The sequence below is a fragment of the Colletotrichum fioriniae genome, assembly GCF_027942845.1.
Source record: "Colletotrichum fioriniae strain IMI 355084 chromosome Unknown scaffold_2, whole genome shotgun sequence".
Lineage (NCBI taxonomy): Eukaryota > Fungi > Ascomycota > Sordariomycetes > Glomerellales > Glomerellaceae > Colletotrichum > Colletotrichum fioriniae.
This window is the reverse complement of record NW_027076838.1, coordinates 970,655-990,097: the sequence shown is the minus strand read 5'-3', so window position 1 is coordinate 990,097 and position 19,443 is coordinate 970,655. Positions and strand designations below refer to the sequence as shown.

At 52.8% G+C, this 19,443-nt stretch overlaps 5 protein-coding genes across 5 annotated transcripts; 1 reads left to right on the top strand and 4 right to left on the bottom strand.

The window, feature by feature from the left end:
• Positions 1–344: 344 nt before the first annotated feature.
• Positions 345–2,409, bottom strand: N0V96_002085 (uncharacterized protein; the record flags this gene model as incomplete). The annotated part of the gene is made up of 3 exons (XM_065756431.1): positions 345–1,764; positions 1,853–1,862; positions 1,935–2,409. 3 exons carry the CDS (start codon positions 2,407–2,409, stop codon positions 345–347), a joined length of 1,905 nt encoding a protein of 634 aa, XP_065614800.1.
• A 1,155-nt stretch (positions 2,410–3,564) lies between these two features.
• On the bottom strand, positions 3,565–4,679 carry ERV29 (ER-derived vesicles protein erv29; the record flags this gene model as incomplete). The annotated part of the gene is made up of 4 exons (XM_053187880.2): positions 3,565–3,702; positions 3,761–4,254; positions 4,313–4,425; positions 4,513–4,679. 4 exons carry the CDS (start codon positions 4,677–4,679, stop codon positions 3,565–3,567), a joined length of 912 nt encoding a protein of 303 aa, XP_053055384.1.
• Positions 4,680–8,847: 4,168 nt separating this feature from the next.
• N0V96_002083 (uncharacterized protein) lies at positions 8,848–10,972 on the bottom strand (the record flags this gene model as incomplete). Its single annotated transcript, XM_065756430.1, has 4 exons — positions 8,848–9,048; positions 9,114–9,306; positions 9,507–10,243; positions 10,304–10,972. The coding sequence occupies 4 exons, from the start codon at positions 10,970–10,972 to the stop codon at positions 8,848–8,850; spliced, it is 1,800 nt and encodes a 599-aa protein (XP_065614799.1).
• Positions 10,973–13,033: 2,061 nt separating this feature from the next.
• N0V96_002082 (uncharacterized protein) lies at positions 13,034–14,800 on the bottom strand (the record flags this gene model as incomplete). The annotated part of the gene is made up of 4 exons (XM_065756429.1): positions 13,034–13,366; positions 13,436–13,750; positions 13,856–14,509; positions 14,726–14,800. 4 exons carry the CDS (start codon positions 14,798–14,800, stop codon positions 13,034–13,036), a joined length of 1,377 nt encoding a protein of 458 aa, XP_065614798.1.
• A 3,086-nt stretch (positions 14,801–17,886) lies between these two features.
• On the top strand, positions 17,887–19,023 carry N0V96_002081 (uncharacterized protein; the record flags this gene model as incomplete). Its single annotated transcript, XM_053187884.1, has 1 exon — positions 17,887–19,023. The coding sequence occupies one exon, from the start codon at positions 17,887–17,889 to the stop codon at positions 19,021–19,023; it is 1,137 nt and encodes a 378-aa protein (XP_053055388.1).
• Positions 19,024–19,443: the final 420 nt, after the last annotated feature.

Here is a 19,443-nt window from a genome sequence, read left to right as displayed (position 1 = left end):
ATCACGACCTGATATGAATCTTGTGCGATGGCAGGGGCGATTAGGGGACAGGAAACCGGATTGAGCCGTCCGTGGACGAAGTCAGTCAACAACTCGACGGTCCTCGGCGGTGTTGTTTTATATCATTTTTTCTTTCCTTTTTGCTGATTTGGGAAACGGAGGGGGGGCGTATCACCATTGCTTGTGGATCACCATCCTTCGACACTCTTCACACACTACAAGTTGCTATCAAAGAATGCATGACAACCGAGGCGCCGGCCTCGTGTTCCTCCTCCTCTTGTGTCCTGGCACCGTCGGACTATACGAGCTAACTGACGCTGATGTCGTAGTAAATATCTAGGGCCCTATGTGCGTATGCTTTCTAGCGTTGTGACCACCCACTCCATGAGTTGCCCAGCCTCGCTGCTAGACATGTCATCCTTGGCCGTCAGACACTTCTCAACGACTTGCTTGTACAGCTTTCCGGTCTTGCTCCCCAGTCCTGGAACCAAAACTGGCAAGATGACCCTATCCCTCCATTTCTCCGCCGAGTAATGTGGCTTGTAGTACGTCTGCAGCACCTTCCACAGCCCAATCTCCAACAATACAAGCCCCAAGCTGTACACATCATAGCCCTTGCAGTACTGCTTCCTCCCGAGGCCGGAGCTCAGCGACCGTGGGTCCCTGTGGAGGTCGAGGATGCTGGGGTTCCGTGGGTTGACGCTCATCTCGGCGTCAAAGTCTGGGCGTGAGGCATCGAAGCCGACGAGGTATGGGGATCCGATGTCCGGGACGACGGCGGCGGAGACGGTGGTGGCGCGGATTGCGGCGAGGGAGGCGGCGGAGGGGAAGAAGAGAATGTTTGCGCTGCAGAGGGACTTGTGGAGCCAGTCTAGCGAGTGGAGAGACCAGAGGGCGCAGGCAAGGGTTGATGCGAGGCTTATGCGATCGTCTAGGTCTGGTGTTTTGAGGTCAGGGGAGGAGATCAGGGTGTGGAGAGTTGAGTGGGATGTTGCTGGTAGTGGCTGTGGTGATTCTGCTGCTGCTACTGCCACGGTGTGGGTCTTGGTCTTGGTTTTGGTCTTTATGGGCAGGGAGGCCGCGGGTAGGGATGGTTGAGAGAGCAAGGGACAGCGGTAGACGAGGCCGTAGCGGGCGTTGTTCGCGTCGTCGGTGTAGCCTACGCAGTCTATCGTGTGCAGGTCCGGGTGGTTGGAGGAGGCCGAGTGCATCATGCGGGCGAGGTCGTCGAGGCGGCGGAGGTGGAGGAAACGTTCGTCGGGCGAGGAGGGATCGTATTCGACCCATTCTACGAGGACTGGGCCGTGGGTTGTATGTGTTGCGTGTGTGCGGGCTGTGTTTGTCGTTGTTGTTGATGGTGTCAGGGAGAGGAGGTTCAGGGAGGATGAGGAGGGCGATGAGGCTGCCTTCGCGGTGGAGGAGTTGCGGCGTTTGGTGCTGGGGGTAGGGGACGTCGGTAACGGTGGTGAGAGTAAGGGCGTCGTTGTTGGCGAGTAGCTGAGATCGAGGTCCGTACGGGGGATTCGGAAGGCGAACGTCGGGCGGAAGGAGGCTTGGGGCTCGGCGTCGAGGTTGATGCGCAGCTTTTTGAGGTTGGCGGAGGCGGTGAGCTGCGGGTAGGAGTCTGCGGAGGAGGACTCGAGGAGGGCGAGCTGGGCTACGTCGCGGTGGGCCGAGTCGAGGAGGGAGTGGCGCCAGGAGCGGTGGAGGGAGGAGGAGGCGGGGTGGGAAGAGTTGTTCCAGGCCGTCGTTGAAGTCTGGTTGCTTTGGGTGTTAGTGTTTTGATATTGAGATGTATATGGGAGTTTAGGTGGGAGGTTCACATTTCAAGTCAGTTAATAGGGTTGTGAACTTCTCCTTGTCTACCACACGCTCATCAGCGACCTGACAACATATACAACATAGATCAAAATGTTTGATGGAGAGAAACATACCAGCAATAACCCACTTGGCCCTCCTCGAAATCTCCTTCCTCCAATCCCTCCTCTTCCCCTCTCCTCCCTTCTCACCATCACCACCACCGGCGGCACCCAACTTCCCATTCCCTCCATCAGCACCACCACCACCACCATCCTCCACAAACCCATACCTCTCCCTCAACCTCCCAAAGTCCGTAACGGTAGCGTGCAACTCCCTCATGATCCCCTCGGCCAACCCGGCCATCCGCGGATCGCCCGCCTCGCGACTGAACCCGTTCAGGTGCGCCTCCAGCCGGCCCTCGGCCACGCCCCACCCGCGGCCCCAGACGACGAGGCGCATCTCCTCGATGCGCACCTTGCACAGCAGCCGCTGCGAGTCGGCGTCGAGGTTGGCGGCCGCGGAGAAGTAGCCGTAGGCTTTGACGCAGCCGTCGAAGAGCTGGCCTAGAAAACCTACTACGCCTATTGCTGTGCCTATTGCCTCGGCCATGTTTGCAGCAAGGGGAAGGAGAGCTTTTTGGGAGTTTGTTTGGTTTCTTTTTCCTTCTTGGCTCCTTTCCGTAATATATCAAGGAATATTTCTCTGCTTTTCCTTGGGTGAGGGGGTTTGCTCCCTTGTTTTTTGGTGCTAGGTGATGTTCTTTTGACTTTATCTCACAATATCGAGTGTCTAAGAACTTCGGATATCATCTCTGAAGGAGGCTTTTTACGAGTTCCCGTTTGTGTCGTTGAAGTCGAAAACGGTCAATGATCTCTCAATGTGGGAACACGGAGAGGAGGGGTTAAAGTGAGGTTACACCGCTTTCTTCAACGACAATACGGTATCGAAATATTAGGCGTGGCCAATCTCAAGCTGGAAGAAGCAAATTCAAGACAATGGAGTAAGCACCCAAGCTTTCAGCTAGACACCTCCAAACCGAGGCTTAAGAAACAAAAAAAAATCGAATTGGTCATGAAAAGCATACGAGCATAGTTGGGAAGGAACAAGGTAAGCAACGGGAACATATGATGCCAGGCCCTCAACATCCTGCATACGGTTCCTAGAGGGGTCGTTGAAGACCTGCATATGATCCACATCAAATCTCACCCAATCGCAAAGAGTCTAACCCGACGGTTGTGTTCCCCTCATTATAGCCACCTTTGATGCAAGTCACCTCGACTGAGTAGCCAATTCCAGCCCTTTCTTCACCTTAGTGCCGGAGCTTGGCGGACGCCTTTGACCAGGATTAGGGGTCAACAGTTTAGGTATACGTTCTCAACCTCCAGCTGACAGACCTATCTGACAGACCTTCAGCAAAGACATTCAGCGTTAGACACGACGTGAAAGGGGATCCAGAGACTTGTATGAACTTGAATGTATCTTCTCCATTTCCTAAGCGCGCTGCTTGAACTGTCCTTTTCCCACTATTGAATCCTTTCTGTGTCTACCCATCATATATGCGGCGATGGGATCCCGTTGACCCAACGCCCAAAAAAATGCAACTGCAGTGCGGGAACAAGGTTGCAAGCCTTTTGTATGCCGTTCGTAATGCCAAGAAAGCGACTAGATGATATCGATCGTCTTTTGTCTTTCTTTTCCCCAAAGGTATGAGATCAGCCCTTCCGAAACTGGGCTTTGTGTTTTTCCTCCTCAGGAGTTCTTCTCCTAGTAAACCTTCTTCTTCTCGTCGATGGAGAACTGTCCAGGGCCGGCGTTGACAAGCAGGAGAAGACCACCGACAATGGAAAGGATCTGGAAAAAGTCGTACTTGGCGAAGTCCTTGTGGGGGTGGTGCTCGTGGAGCTGCAAATGGTTAGCAAAAAACGTCGGGCATTGAAATAGGACAATTGGGAAAGCTTACAGTCCAGAAGTTGTTCACAAGGATGTTGAAGATGCTGAGAATCAGAACCAGTAGAGTGGCGCTGAACTTGGCCTTGAAACCGACAACAACCATGACGCAGGCAACGAAGCCAACCAGGGAGGTGATAATGCGCCAGACAGACCAGGAGCCGCTGAAGACGAAGCCGACGAAAAGGAAGATGAGCAGGACACGGCCAGCAAGCTGGAAGTACATCTTGCGGTCCTTCTCGTCAAGCTGGGGCAGACCCGCAAAAGCCTTAGTCTTGCGAACCCACGAGTCGGAGAGAACCATGAGAAGACCACCAATGACGGACAGGTTGCGGAGGAAGAAGTTGAGGTCGAAGATCAGGCCGTATCCCAGAGCCTGCGTGACGACGACGCCCATGAGGCCGGCGACCGCGTAGTCGGAGTACTTGCGGATGATGACTAGGGTGGAGCATGCGACCATGGCGAGAACGTTGACGATGAGGAACAGGTGGGTGATACCCGAGGGAACTGTACAGAGTTAGCACATCCAATTATTGGGCCAGGTATTAGGGAATCGCAGACGTACTGTGGCGGTAGTCATGAAGGTACAGGAGCTGGTCGCTCCATTGCGTAATGATTCTAAGAGCATCCTCGAGGAAGGTAACGACGATCAGGAAGCGACCGATGGCGGGCAGGTAGCTATCGAGCGACGTTAGCCGACAAGAGTCTCACGCGATGGCGAGCTATCCGACAGCTCCCTGTCAAGATGCCGAGGTTCCAACTCACGGCTTGATTGGCTCGCTGAGAGTGTCCAACATGTCCTCAATCTTGCTCGTCTGTTGACGGATCATGTCCAAAGGGCTGGACTCGGAGCTGTCACCACTGGGACCGCCAAAGGAGGCGGAGGGGCCACCGGCACCCAAGCCGTAGGAAGGGCCTCTCTGTTGAGCCATCGTGGGGAGCGGGAGATCGACGGAGGGAGTGAGGTCGTAGGAGAGGTAGACGTGGCTGTTGCACAAGAAGGTACAGACAGACCAGCTGTTCGATCTGGCGACTTTATTTCTTTCGAGTCGTCGTTGTGGTCGTCGGAAATGACGGGGTTTTCTGGTGGAGAGACGAGGGTCTGAACCGTGAGGCGAAAAAAAAGAGGATTGACCGCAGTTGAGATCCGAGGGCTGGCCTTGACCTTGACGTTTCGGCAAAGGCAATTGGGTGTGGGAGGTTTTGCGACGAAGGAGAAAGACAGAGAGGTAGAGGAAAGGATTGACAAAGGTAGACCGTTGGCGCTCCTAGGAGAGAGTTGTCGTGGCAGGGCCGTAAGCTGTGGAGGGTCTTTGGTTTGGTGTGTCGAAAAAGAAGGGGAGCGACTTTTGAGTGTCGAAGGGAACGAAATGGAGAAACTGGAGGGCAAGCTGGCCTGAATGGCGTGGATGACTTCAGATTTGGTACAATGTGTCCTTTCGAGCCTCCCGCGATGGCTGCTCAGTGCTCAGAGGTCCGAGGTACCCACTTTTTAGACAGAACACCCAGAACGGGTAGGTCGCTGGGATGTACCTGCACCTCCCTTCAGTACATGGATCTTTGCCGTGGCCACCCGCCCCTGCGCAGGTACTCTAGAGGGGGAGAAGTACCGGCCACACACATCTCACACACAATTGGGAGCCATAAGGTCGTTAGCACACCCACCCGACACCTCGCTTGTCTCCGTCTCCAGCGGCACCAGCAGCAACCTCCACTGTATTTGCACCTTATTAACAGCCACCTCACCTTCAAGCTTCAATGTGCCCGCCCACGAGCCTACGGCTCAAGGTACGTATCCGCAGGCGGTGGACTGCAACCATCCGTTTGAGCCACTGAGGTCTTGCCGCTTGCCCGTTCTAAACTACTGTGTGTGGGCGGTTGGCCCCTGCACGGCTTTGTCCCTGAATTCGGCACGAACGCCTAATTCTTTTTTCCCTCTTTTCTCTGACTACCTGGCAAGTGGGTGACAAAATCGATTTCCTGCTATTCGTCTTGATAAGTACCCCTTTCACTACTCATATCATAATTACTACCTTTCTATATTAAAGTCCTTGTCAGGTATATACGTAGAAAAATATACTCTATTTGATAGATATTAATGCTAGTAATAATAGCGGTGTCAATACTAGTGATAATAGTGGTGGAACTGCTTGTCGCATATGTCGAGCGGAAATCGATTTTGTCACCCACTTGCCTGGGTAGCTCCAGCCTCCAGCTTCAACCCACTTTTGGCCTCCCTGTGTTTTACATTGGTTGCGAGCGTGGATTCCGTTCATGGTGAATACGAACCTTCATCTTACTGCAGAGGTTGAGGAGTTTGTATCTTGATACTGCTCGACATACAATGTAGACTAGAGAGCTCTCAAGTGAGTAAGCAAAAGGTGGTGAGTTGTCAACTTGAACCTTGCTTGAAGCTCTGAGCTTCCATCACTTGATTGGCAGGCCATCCCTTGCCTTACTTGCAACCTTCCTTTACTGGTTGGCGGCTTCTCGCGGGGAGCCGTTATCAACGGACACAGCTAAGAGCCTTATGCTGATATTCACCAACTGCCCTCTTCATCTTCGCGCCAGTGTCTATCAACTCGTGAACATTCGAACGGCAATCGAGCCGGAGGTTCGTCGGATCTTTCGGTTAGAAGAGGGCGCGCATCTTCATGGCATAGTGAGGCGAGTCAGTCAAGCATGAATCTTAAACCACGCCCGGGCTTCGCTTTTCAGCAGAACACATGACTTGATCAAGTTTGCCATTGAGAAATGATGGGCAGAAAATGCTGCGAGGTATTTACAAACGGATTGAGATGTACTGCGAACAAGGCAAGCTGAAAGGCACGGGAAACCATCCACACAGCTCACCCATATCCGATGGGTGAGTGCCATTCGCGAGCCGCATACTAAAATTGAACGGAACTTCAAGTCATGAGAACCTCCATCCAACCTCAACCTCCCTCATTCACCGCCGGCTTCCTTCCCCATACAGAATACCTACTCTCAGTTAGTGAATTCCCGCGGAGCTTCAGAAAATGTCAAACTCACACTGAAAAGTACGCGTGGATATTCCGATCATTGATATCCTTCCGCACATCGACAAGGAACACGAGAACCGCCTCTCTCGACCACCCGTGGATCCGCGTAAACGGCGCCATGATGAAGCCCTCCATGCCCGCACTCAGGTTCTCATTCTGCCAGACGCCGAGTTCCTTGTACTTGTGATGTCGCGGCCAGGAGTTGGTCGGCCACTTATACCTCTCCAGGACGACGTCGCGGAACCCGATCTCGACCATCATATCCTTGAGCTCCGGTATGTCCTGATACGAACGGCCTAGCTTTCCCATCGCTTCGCCTAGGAGTCTCAGAGATTTGGTGAAGGCGAGGTCGTCGGTCAAGGTTCCGTCGTCCGAGGTTGGGATTAGGTCCATCTCGTTCAGTTCGAGGTAGCCGCCGGGTGTGAGGTTGCTGGTTGTATCAGTTGGCACAAGTCCCCCATGTTGGTCTTCTGGAGTGATATCCGCTTACTCGTAACAGCTTTGCAGGTATTTCCTCCAGTCTGCGAGGCTGGATGTCATGAGACGGCTGTGGATATAGTCAAACGGTCTCGAAAACGTCCATGGCTCTTCGATATCGTCAATCTCGAACTTCACATTCGGGGGTACGCTGAGACGGTCAGTTCATTACCCCAGCATCAGCTGAAGGCGTACGTCAGGGCACACTCACAACTCCGGTTGAGCAGCTGAAAGATCGATTCCTAGAACCTGGAAGGCGTCAGTTGGTGTTTTGCTCAAAGACCGTTTGGGCTTACTTCAGCTTCCGGATGTTCATCGCCAAACTCGATAGCCCATAATCCGGTTCCAGTGCCAACATCCAGAACGCGATTTACAGGAAAATCCGGGTCGTTCGGCGGTGCGGTTCCCAGGCGATTGTCGAAGGTAAGCAGCCACAGGTTGTGTTGCAAGTCTACTTACGTGAGAAGTCTCTCTGAAAGTTTCACAGCAACGAAGACTTACCTAGTCTATCGTTTTCTCTCTCATCGTTGGGGTAGCTATATTCTATGCGTCCGTGAGAAGCCTGTACACTGCAAGGTGTCTCGATATAGTAAAGCCCTTACTCCCATCTTTGTACCGATGATATGTCCTGCCGTTCTCCTTTCTATAGTCGAGAATAGAAGCGCTCACGCTCGTCGTTGACGATGCGGTACCCTACGTTGTCTTTCATTAGGGCCCGGAATCAACAGCAAAGGGAGACATTGCCAAATCTTCATACTCCGTAATCTGATGTTGCATCATCGACAGCCTACAAGTTCACACATCAGTAAAGCTCTAATGCGGGCAACAGAGGCAGACTAAATCACCTCCTCAGCAGCCAGTACCGCCTCATTTTCCGCGTGGTCTTGAGGCGACTGAGGCTGGGCGGGACTCGATGACGCAGGACTCCTTCTGGGAGAAGGCATGACAGTGATTCTGTGAAGGTTTCAGGTTTGCTTTCGCTCACTCAGGCCGTCTTCATGCCCAAGAATAGAGTTTGATTTTGTTTAGTAAATACAGACAAACCGCAACAGAGAGACTCCGTAGCTCTCAAATACCCCTCTTTATTTCACTTCAAGACTATTCGTATTAATGCGACAGCGAGAAGTCGGTGACCAACAAGGCCGTAAGCGACAGCGAATCCTTACCCCGGATGCCAGTGTTGCAGTCTCCGGCTCCATGACTCGAGACCCTCTCCTTGGACGGTCCTACCAATCCGCTCGCGGGACGATACGAACCAAGTGGGCTTTCTTCAGACGGATCAGCGAAAATAGATAGATGTTGGTCCTAGATTTACGACCAATTGCCGGTGTACCTCACGTGTCTATGTATGCACCGAGGAAGAGAAACTGCTACCGGGTTAGTTGTCATTTCATAGGCCGAAGACCTTACTTTAATTCGCAAAACCCCCGTATTGATAGATACTTTATTTATTGTAGTAGATATTACAGATAAGGCTATTTCACTGCCCGGGGTCGAAAGCCACGTCTCACGAAAATCCAAGTACCGGAGCCGCTCCGGCCCCCGGGCCGTATGGTGGATCTCAGCAGACCCGGAGTGACGTCTTTCCGGATGCCCGAGTCTAGCCCTGAAGCTCATCAGGATGCACGACATTATCCTCGTGCCGCGCTCCGCCGGTCTTGCCGTGTGTGACACTCCACATCGGCCTATAGCTGTGAAATTTGGACGGTTGAGTCGTGTCCTCCGGGTGGTGGCCCTTGCCTGCGTGAACCACGACCTTGAGACCTGGGAGATTCTCCGTTGGGATAACATCTCCCGGCACCTGTCCCAGAATTCGGTTAATAACGAGGCACGAAGTTCGACTTTCCGTGGGATAGCAGGACTTACAGCAACAATAACCCATTTCAAGTGCTGCTCGAGATACTGCTGAACATGATCGGACTCGAGATTCCTCAGGTCCGACCACAAGTCATCACGGCTCACAGCGCGGAACAACAGCTCCAAGGTGATGGGAATCTGCGCCTTGGCCTTGACTCCCTTTTCCTGCTGACTCTGGCAGTTTTGACAGTCCACTCCGTTCCTGTTGCCGGCAGTCCAGTAGTCAGTTGAGAAAGTGTGGATGCTGCCAATATGACTGGGCGACGCCCTGTATTTGGAAGGCTCGCTGGGGATTTCTCCTTTAAGGAAGAAATGAACGGCATAGCTCTTTCCATTCAAGGCGAATCTCGACGAAGAGTAGTTAGCAAACGTCAATATGTAAGGAGGGGCTAGGCAGCATACCGGTCGTACTGGACGTTGATGAGATAGTCATTCGTCCGTCCGTCCAGATCAGGGTTCTTGTCGAGATGCTTTCGAAGGCTGCCGTACTTCTCATTGATGGCTTTCTTCAAATCGTCAACAGGAACGTTGAGGTTGTCGTACGTATAGCCGTAACTCGTGATGTCCTTCACGAGGTTCGACGTAATGAGGGTGGCGTTTGTATCAGAATGGAACGGGTGCAGAGGACCATCTGCTGTCTCGTCTTTTGTTGGAGATCCTCCGTCAAACCAATGTTCCGGGTTGAGCTTCTGGAAGATAGCCAGTTGCCGGTCAACATTACAATGGTGCAGCCAAAAGATTGGATCGAACGCGGCAACCGTGAGGTCAGACATGTGGCCCATACCTGGGCTAGCGTACTCTCCACCGGTCCAGACATGAATGCAGTTGTGGAGGAACTCGAGAGACGACCAGCCGGTAGCAGGAGGGGGGTTGAGATCGTTGTCGCCATATTCAGTAGTAGCAAAAGTGGCATAGTTTGCGAAGTACCCTTGAGTCAAGAGGCGGTGGACTTGGTCTTGAAGAGATCCCTTCATATCAGGATCCAATTTTTTCCCAGTTTCTTGCTCCATCTTGACCCATTGGGGTATTTCGAGAGCATTGGCAACTAAGCCGTTGTTCTCAACGCCTAAAGCTTCTTGCGGTGTCGGAGTTTTTTTGTTGGTGATCCCATAACGGCTGGTGCCCGAGCACTCAGAGAACTACACAAAATCAGCTCGATAATCAAATGGTGAACTAGATTCTGAAAGCTATCGACTGACCGCATGATCTTTTAGAATTGCCCAGTTGCCAAACGCAATCGAATTGCCCATGACAGGTGTAGTCCCCTTGAACTTACTGATGACGGAAGTTGAGAACTTGTACAAGGGGTTCGGTACCGTCTGCAGAGCACCTCCTGTAGAGATGATATTGATGTCGGGCTGGGACACGATCTCGGGTACTCCGCAGGACTGAATATACTCTTGAGGCGCGGCCCAGTCCCAGTAAGGCATGCGCCAATTTTGGGCCTCCAACGCCCAGACTTCACGCACGACGTTGTCAGCAATCGTAGGGAGAATCTGCTCTTCCATGATCCCATTGAGCAACTGCTCGAAGAGAGCGAGGTAGGCTCGGTGCCAGGTAGGAAAGATGAGAGATCCATGGGGGCAGTAGAACTGGGGCGTGCTGTTGATGGGCAACTTCTTCTTCTTGTTGGGGGCGGGGTCGGTGTCCCAAGACTGAGCTGGCAGACCGTGAATTCCAGCCACCTGGTAATAGGAAAGCTTGTCGTCTGGGTCCATGGTCTGGAAAATGTTCAAGGCCTGTATGAGCAGTGAAACCTTAATGGCATTTTTAGGGTTGTTGCGCCAGGCCGTGATCTCCTCTCGCTGGGGAATTGGCCCGCCAGTTGGCACCGGGAGACCCTTGATGGGATACGTTCCGAATGCCATGGTAGGTGAGACTCGGCTGGGAGCTGTCTTGACGCCTTGATTTGAAGAAAATTTTGAAGAAGAAGATGACGATGTCGAGGTTTGATGCTCAAGACGTATGATACCGGATGAGAAAGGCGTGTTTATAACCTCGCTCTGGACTCGCGTACTGCTCGAGGATCAATGTTGCTCGTTGCCCCTCACGATGTTGCATTCGTCATCTGAGATGGTCTTCTTCTGCTAAGGTACAATCATTATCAACTCACCGCTCCTATGTGCTATCAAAAGAGACACACATCGAGGACCCGAACGTATGACATTCACATTCTTTTTGTGGTAAAGATGATAAAACAAGAAGAACGAGATCTTCAGAATAAGGTATCTAAAGGCAGGTGACCGCCAGTCAAGTTTACGGCTGAAGTGACGAGGAACGAGTCGGCTGGCTTTGGAACAGTCAAGAGGCCTAGAAGACGTGACCTCGAATAGGCGTCGTGAAACGAGAAACGAGTGGCGGTCAGTGGCCATTCATTGACCCTGCTCTCAGCTGCTGAGGACTCAGACTCTGACGACAGCAAACAGCTTTGACTCCTAACCCGCCACTCTTCCCTTTCCGATCTTCTCTATCGTGGGTGAGTTGCGTGTTCTAGTCATGCAAAGGTGAACGGAGGAATTTGAGACTTAATTGAGAGTGGTTCAACATGATAACGCGGATTTTGCACGCTTGTCCCAGAAAGGAGCTGTGTATCAACAAACTAAAGGAGTGTTTACTCCCACTTAGCAGTACTTCCAACTGCCAGCCGGAAAGGTGAAGGTGAAGGTGACGAGGGATAAACGTGGATGCAAGCCTTTCCTGCCAGAGAAAAGTGAGACCCGTCTCACTTCAGCTCAGCCACTCGTGGAAGAAACGGGCGACGTTCAAGAAATTAGGTCATCACAACATCGTATTGGATATCTAGGAAGCAGCCATACCTCAAGCTTGAAGCTCTTTTCGGAAACGGGGCGGGCCGTTCTGTCGCATGCGTTGCGTTGCGGGGTACCGGCAGCGGCTGAAGCAAGCCAAGCTTTGATGGCACGCAGACCGCCTCTCGAAGTGATGTTTAATTGGCGGCAGACAGCATCGACAACTCTATCGTGTGAGTCTTAAGCGTTCGACCGTTTAGCCATTGGCTATCTGGGCTAAGATATTCGCCGAATGCATGTAAACTGTTGATCGCACTCCTTCGAAGCGGACGTGTGATTGTGATGAGATCAAGTTCAAGGTCTCTGGCAAGGTTCACGAATTTTTTTGGGTAGGAGATTGCTCCCTCATAAACCTGGCACATTCACAGTTCAAGACAGTCAGGATATATCGGCGGTCTACTGTCCAGACATTGGTGCAGAGTCTTTGAGACGGCGCGGTGGCTACTTTGCAGTATCGAATGGGCGCTTTCATACGGTAGAACTAGCATTGTTCTAATAAGACAATTGGTATCAGGAGCAGTGACTCGACAATGAGGTCAACCGCGGCCAGTTGGTTTATCTCCTCAGTGGTGTCCTACAACGAAGCCCATTGGTGTCTTGGAGACTCTGGGGACTTTCGAAATATTCCGTCTTAAGAATAACCCAAGTATGAAGGGAAGAGATGGCATTATTAAGTTACGGTTTATTGCCCTTCGGTCCTCCTGCATATCCCTGGTTGTACTTGTTCTGGATCACACACTACGATTGTAAGTTTCCCCCGGGGTGAAGGTCTTCCTGGACAACGCCAGGCCAATACCCTGAGGCCGCTGATACGTGCGCTCAGTACATCCGAGGGATCCAACCCAAGGTCTTGCCTGTTTTATATAGAGAACAGATAAACTTGAAAGAAGTGAACACATCTTGTAGGTACAGAGGTCATGTGTCACATGTCCCATCAGACGGACTTGAAGGAAGGAAAGCAGTTTAGTGGATAAGTGGGCAACCTAATCTATATATGAGTTCGACCGGTCCAAAACAGCCTCCAAGATCAATACAATGCCTTGAACCCTTCAAGCTAAAAAATAATGGCTTCCAAATGCCGAACTCAAAATCACGCTCCTGTCAACCATCTTTTACCTCCAATTACTCCGGAGCCTTAAACGCCGGCGTCAAGTGCACCATCAGTGGCGGCTTGTTGTAGAGAAGGTAGACGTCGTGGTCGATCCAATCCTTACTCTGGGCAGCCAGCTGGAGGTCAAAGTTCCAGATGACCTTGGCGAGAATCATCTTCATCTCAGCGTAGGCGAGGTTCATGCCCAGGCAGTTGCGGGGCCCGATGTGGAAGGGCTTGAGGGCCTCGAGGTGGTCGTCGGCGAACGCCGGGTCTCCGAGCCAGCGCTCCGGGTGGAATTCAAAAGGCTTGGAGAATATCTTTTCGTTGTGGTAGAGGGCCCAGTGAGCGACGCCGATTGTGGTCTGAAGGGGAGATGTGGGTGTTAGCTTGGTTGAAGAGGGGAAAGGGGGAAGGTGCTTCGGGTAACTCACATTTCCAGGGATCCATTGTCCAAGAATCTCTTGTCCAGAGGGCGGCGTGATACGCGGCAGAGCGACGGGAACGGGAGGGTAAGACCGCAGAGTCTCCTCGAGGACGGCGTGGAGGTACTCGAGCTTGGCCGTGCTGAGGAGGTCAATCTCATCTTCGTTCTGGAACGAGGTCCTGATCTCCTTTTGGAGCTTAGCCAGCTTGTCCGGGTTGGTGAGAAGGAGGTAGGTGCAGCCGGACAGGGCCGTCGCTGTTGTCTCGGAGCCGGCGACGATGAGAACATTTGCGTTTTCGTACATCTCTGGCATGTTCATTGGCTAGAAGATGTCTTGTCAGCTTTCGAGAACCGAATAAGGGGGGAATCGCTTGCTCGTCTGTGCAAAGGTATGTATTCAGAGACAATTAAAGGAGTTGGTACTCACCTGAGCTCCCTTCTTGAGCATGGTTTCCGCAAAGTCAGGCCGCGATGTGCCAAGAGATACTCTCTGGTCGACCTTTTCACGGACGAACAACCTGTGAGACATGCCCTTCTTCATGACTTCCTTGGGGATAAAGGCCTTGAGTAGAGGTTCAAGGACCTTGAAGCCCCTGGCAATGTTGACCATACAAATCATCTTGATGTTGGTAAAAATCACCTTGACCCAGGGGTGGTAGTCAGACTTGTCAAGGCATCCGAAAGACTGTCCAAAAGCGAGATCACCAATAATGTCAAAGGTGGTGTAGTTGTACCACGCCACGACATCAACAGGGCCCTTGCTGCAGATACCGTGGAGTCGTTCGATCAGGAGGTCAATGTAGCTCTTGATGATGGGCTGCTGCTCCTGCATGCTCTTGGCGGAAAAGCCGTTGGACAGAATGCGGCGGTAGCGGGAGTGGTCCTCGCGGTTGGCCGAGATGATGTCCATGTGGTTCTTGTCGATGAAGTCTGGGTCTTTGGCGTTCTCCTCGGTCTTGCCCTTACGGTGGCCCATGATCTCCTTCATGGCGTCTGGGTGCTGGAAGGAGAGCTCGTTGGGCGAGACGCGGATGATCTCGGCGTCGTAGTACTGGTGGAGTGCGAGGATCTCCTTGTGCGTCTGGGCCGCGGGCGCCCATCAATGCGTAGGGGATCCGGGTGGCGGCCCATAGCTTGGGGCCTGGGTACTTGCAGAGAGGGTGGAATGTTACGTTGTAGATGATTTGAAGGAGGAGGCCGATGACGACCTGAGAGTGTTAGGAACGCGCTCATCTCTGTGGAGGTAAAGGATAGAACAGGCTATGAGATTAGCATGCTTAGGGAGACGCCGACTTACCAGTGAAATTGCTACTAGAGGCCATAGGATAAAAGGCGAGAGCCTTGAGCTCCCTGGTTGAATTTCTGACAGCATTTTGGTTGCGCCTTTTCTGGTTTGAGTGTTTAGAAGAGAAGAGAAGTCGCCACGCAACTTGTAAGTTATGGCCCAGTTCCCGTCGCTGGACTCTGTAGAAGACTTTTGAGAGAAGAGTAGTAGAGTATGGTGTTAGAGTCTTATTGAAGTCTCAAACACGGAGGGCACTGGAGATTCTTATATGCCACTCGGGCCGCCTTCGTCGACATAAACTTCAAAGTATAGCAGTACGACATGACAGTATAACCCTCAAATCCCTACAGATTACAACGTCACAACGTTTACTATACACTCACCCGTCATTGGCAATGCATGGTACCCGCAGGCCAAACCATTGGCAGGCAAAACTCCAAACAAGGCGCAGGTTCTTTCTTTCCCCCCTTCCCCCTCCCTCCCCACGCGGAGCCGTCAAGAGGCCGTCTTGCATAATGCAACGAGACGCTCAATGTACAATGGTAAATGGACAACCTCCGCGTCAGTCAGTACGCGAGAGGGTCAACTTCGCTACGCACTCACACGAATGCGAGGCAGGCTAATATCAGCGCCAGCGACCACGGCCCGCCGCGCGTCATAGTTCCCCGGCATGGGTGATCGACTAGTGCCCATCTACAATCTACCACTAGGAAGCCAACCTTACTCGTCGGAACTTATCATTCGTCCACTCTTTTTTGAGGGCGAGAGGAGGCTTGGAAGGCCATGTCGTTCCCGCCTAGAAACCTGTCGGCAGTCGACGTGTTGCAGGGAGGGGCGGGTGCGAAACGGGTATGCCTGATCCTTCCCGCATCGTGGTACCGTTGCCCCCATGGTTTTACGATGAGTGTCATGACAAGTCGTCTCTTTCTGAGGATGGCAGTTCGGCTCCGAGACTCGTAAACTCTATGACACTGACAATTCTGGGACACTGGGGCTCAAGTTGAGTTACTGGACTAAATGATCTGTGGGCCACCGGGTTCATCTTGGCACGGGGATCTGGACCGGCAGCGTTTGCCGGGGTATGAAGTCAGTCTAAGATGGTAGTTGACAGTCCAAGAACTTTCGAGGCAGTGACAGGTTTTTTTTCCTTTCTCTTTTGACACATAGCGGTACGGGTATGCACGACGTTGCCGTGCTTCGACGTTGGACGTTGCACCGCAGTAGCGTTTCCATTGTTTCCAAGAGTGCAGAGATTGTCTCAGAAGCGACACCACGCGCAGTCCCGCCTATGCACCTCCGCGCCCTCTGGTTCGAACGGGCTGATGAGCGGGCATATGGCGTTGTCCCGGGCCCCGAGAAGCGGCATCCCTGCTGCTCGCCTGTTTTCGTTCTTCGTCCATTGTCCGCGTCTTGGCCCGCCTCAAGTCCGCAACGGGCGGGGATGAACTTGTAAACCATGGCACGGTGACACAAAAGGCGGATATCTTCTCTGAGATTTTGGTGGGGTTGGGGGCCAAAAAGCTGCCGAAGACCTCGCGGTCCCCCGACTTTTTTTTGAGCCTTGGTCTCTGGAACTCCGCCGTTTCTTTTTGCTGCGCCGCCGGACGGACGGCGAGGGCACGGCTGCTTCTGCTTACTGTTACGGCGCCGGCTTTTGGATGCTTTCCGGGGTGATTGTACAGTCAGATATCATCAAATGGCGGACGGCGGTTGTGACGAACGCTGATCTGCTGACATTTTATTTCCTCCGAACCGGTGGAGGATAGCTACACCTCCGTACCATCGGTGGAATGTTAGGCAAAGACAAATTATTCTGACACCTTGCGCGATGGTGTGTGGTGGTCGCGTATTGTCCACACCCTTGCCTACGTGAGGGTGTGGGAGGGTTGAATGGGCAGTAGTGAGTGGCCCGACCATTGGGCTCAGCACCGGCAGGTTCGTTTCATCTGCCAAATAACTCTCAAAGTCGGCCGAACTACTCACTTCAGTGCTTTTATATGAAGCTTTGCTCCGTCCAATATAATCGACGCCGAGCAACTTACATGTTCCTGACTCAAAGTCACAACGTGATACGACAAACGAGAAATCTAAGCAACTCAAGCAAACGATACCGAAATCACAATGAATCTCTTGGCCTCATAGTAGTGATGAAAGACGCCTTGCCCATTGAACAGAGAATGCCAAATTGCCAGTCGATCTTCATTGGTGAAGCTAGTACCTCACATTGAAACTTGACGGCTTCCAGCGTAATCACAGCCAGCTTGCTAGAGCTCTCAACAGCCTGGCACTATCGTGCCGAAGGCTTTTTCTCTTTTCGGGCAGGACTTCGCAAGTGACGTGCAGGCGAGGGCTCTACGATAACCGACACGATGCAAGATGGCAATGCCAGCCTGCCTAAGCTAGACCGGTGATCGTCCATCTTGCATCGGCCCTGGCGCAAGTCGGCTCCGAATGATACCCCCACCTGTCGGCACGGCGAAGCAAATACGGCTTGAAGCCAGCTTGATTCGATGAGATATAGGATGACCTGACTATGACGATGCCATACATATCACGATGTGTTGCCCTCTTCTGCGAAGCGCTTGATGTACTTTATAGGCTTGGCAGCACCCTCTTCTGTTACTCGAAAGACGGCCTGAACAAAAACCGTTGTTGTGTAACTCACATGCACTTCTGTGGCTTTTGCCTGATTAGGTAGCTTGCATGACTGAGAGCCCAATAGCAAGATATCAAGAATCGCCCAGATGCCTATTCTCGAGATGCAAAGATGAGGGAGCGAATAGGTCGGATGGTTTGTCCGATGGTGCTTATTTCCACAGACTTTTCGCATTGAATACGATGCTGCAAACTTGCGGGCAGAAACGGCTTATCCATTCGAACCGGCAGATCATCCCGAGGAGAGGCCACGCCGAGGCGAGGCATCCGAGATCGGGCCACGGAGACAGGGGACCGATCGGGATCCCCACAGTACAAAACTATCGGAGCGTCACCGGCTTACTTCCGTCCGCACCGAAACTCGTACCACTTCATCCAAGACTTCTCTTTCGTTTCATTCTTCCTTACAGGAGAAAAGGTCAGAACTTCACGTTTGGCAGACGACGATTAGAGTGAGACTCGAGTCTCAAATCCTATATCCATCACTTATTAAGAGTTCCATCTCATCCCCAACCACCATGGCCTTTACAGTCCTGTCAGACAATAACGTGAAGCAACTCTTCCAGGGTTTCGGCCCAGAAGACGTAGCCCTCATGTCCGACGTCCTCACTGACGCCTTCCTCTCCTACTCCGTCGGCTCCGAAGCGCAATACCAGCCCCACCGCGCCGCCGTCGTTAGGCCCGACGGCACCACCGGCCTCTTCATGCCGGCCACGATGGAAGGCGGCATGTCCGTCAAGATCGTGGGTCTCCCGCCACCGAACTCTGCGGTATCCGACCTCCGCTGCGTCCTCACTATTTGCGACGGCACCGGCAAAGCCGTGGGGATCATCAACGCCGAGGAGCTTACGGCGTTCCGGACCTCGCTCGGCTCTATCTTGCTGTACAGGTACCGCCAGGCGACCGCAAACATCTTAGTCTTTGGCGCCGGTAAGCAGGCGCTGTGGCATCTCCGCCTCGCTCTCGTCCTCCGCGGGAACGACATCAAGACCATCACTATCGTAAACCGCTCAAAGGAACGCCCGGCGAAGCTCATCGAGCGGCTTCAGGCCATGAGCAAGGCCAGCGGCGTGGGCAACACCGACTCGGTGACCTTCACCGTCATCGAAGCGACGCCAGACAACGCGCCAGACAACGCCGCGCTGCGCTCCGCCGTGGAAGAGAGCGACGTCATCTTCTGCACCACGCCGTCCACGCAGCGCATATTCCCGGCTGAGTGGTTGACCTCGGAGCGCGGCTCGGCCAAGACGCGGTACATCTCGGCCATCGGATCGTACAAGCTCAACATGAAGGAGCTCGACCCGAATTTCCTTCGCGCCGTCGTCGACACGCCCCTCGGCGCCTTCACTTCTGCGGAAGGCGGGGCCAAAAAGGATGGCGTCATCTTTGTAGACAGCCGCGAGGCGTGTTTCCTAGAGGCTGGCGAGCTGGTGGAGGCCAAGATCCCCGCTGAGAAAATTGTCGAGGTGGGTGAGTTTACTGACAAGCTTCGCAAGGCCGATGAGGGTGAGGCGGTGTTGCTGCGGGAGTGGCTTGAGAAGGGGCTGGTTGTGTACAAGAGTGTTGGTATTGGTATCATGGACTTATCTCTGGGCAAGGTCATTCTCGAGTTGGCAGCTAAGCACAAGATTGGCACGACATTGCCAGAGTTTTAAGTATTTCTTCGGATATTAAATAGTAGAATAGAGCCCACAATGGTCCATAGTGAACTTCAAATTCTTGTACGGTAATCATGGCGGCGGGCTTCAGTTTTCAACTGCCCGACTTGTCCAGTGACGCTTGGTGCATTGTGGCCTCGTTTTGCTCATCTCATCCAGGCCATGATTGGGCGCCCTTCTTTCAACGTTCTTCTTCCAAGGAACCAAGTCAATGAGAAGCCAGAGGTGTAGGCCCAGTACCTATACAAGGAAAAACCTACTTACCATCGAGAGAACGTGGATGAGGGTAACCGCCTGTGGGAGACCATGCCATGATCCCTTAGACTGCCGAGCACGAGGAAGGTACCAGAGTCCTCAGTCCAGCGTCTTAGACTATCACATAATGTTAAGTATGGCTCAGAACCACCGACGGCTCAG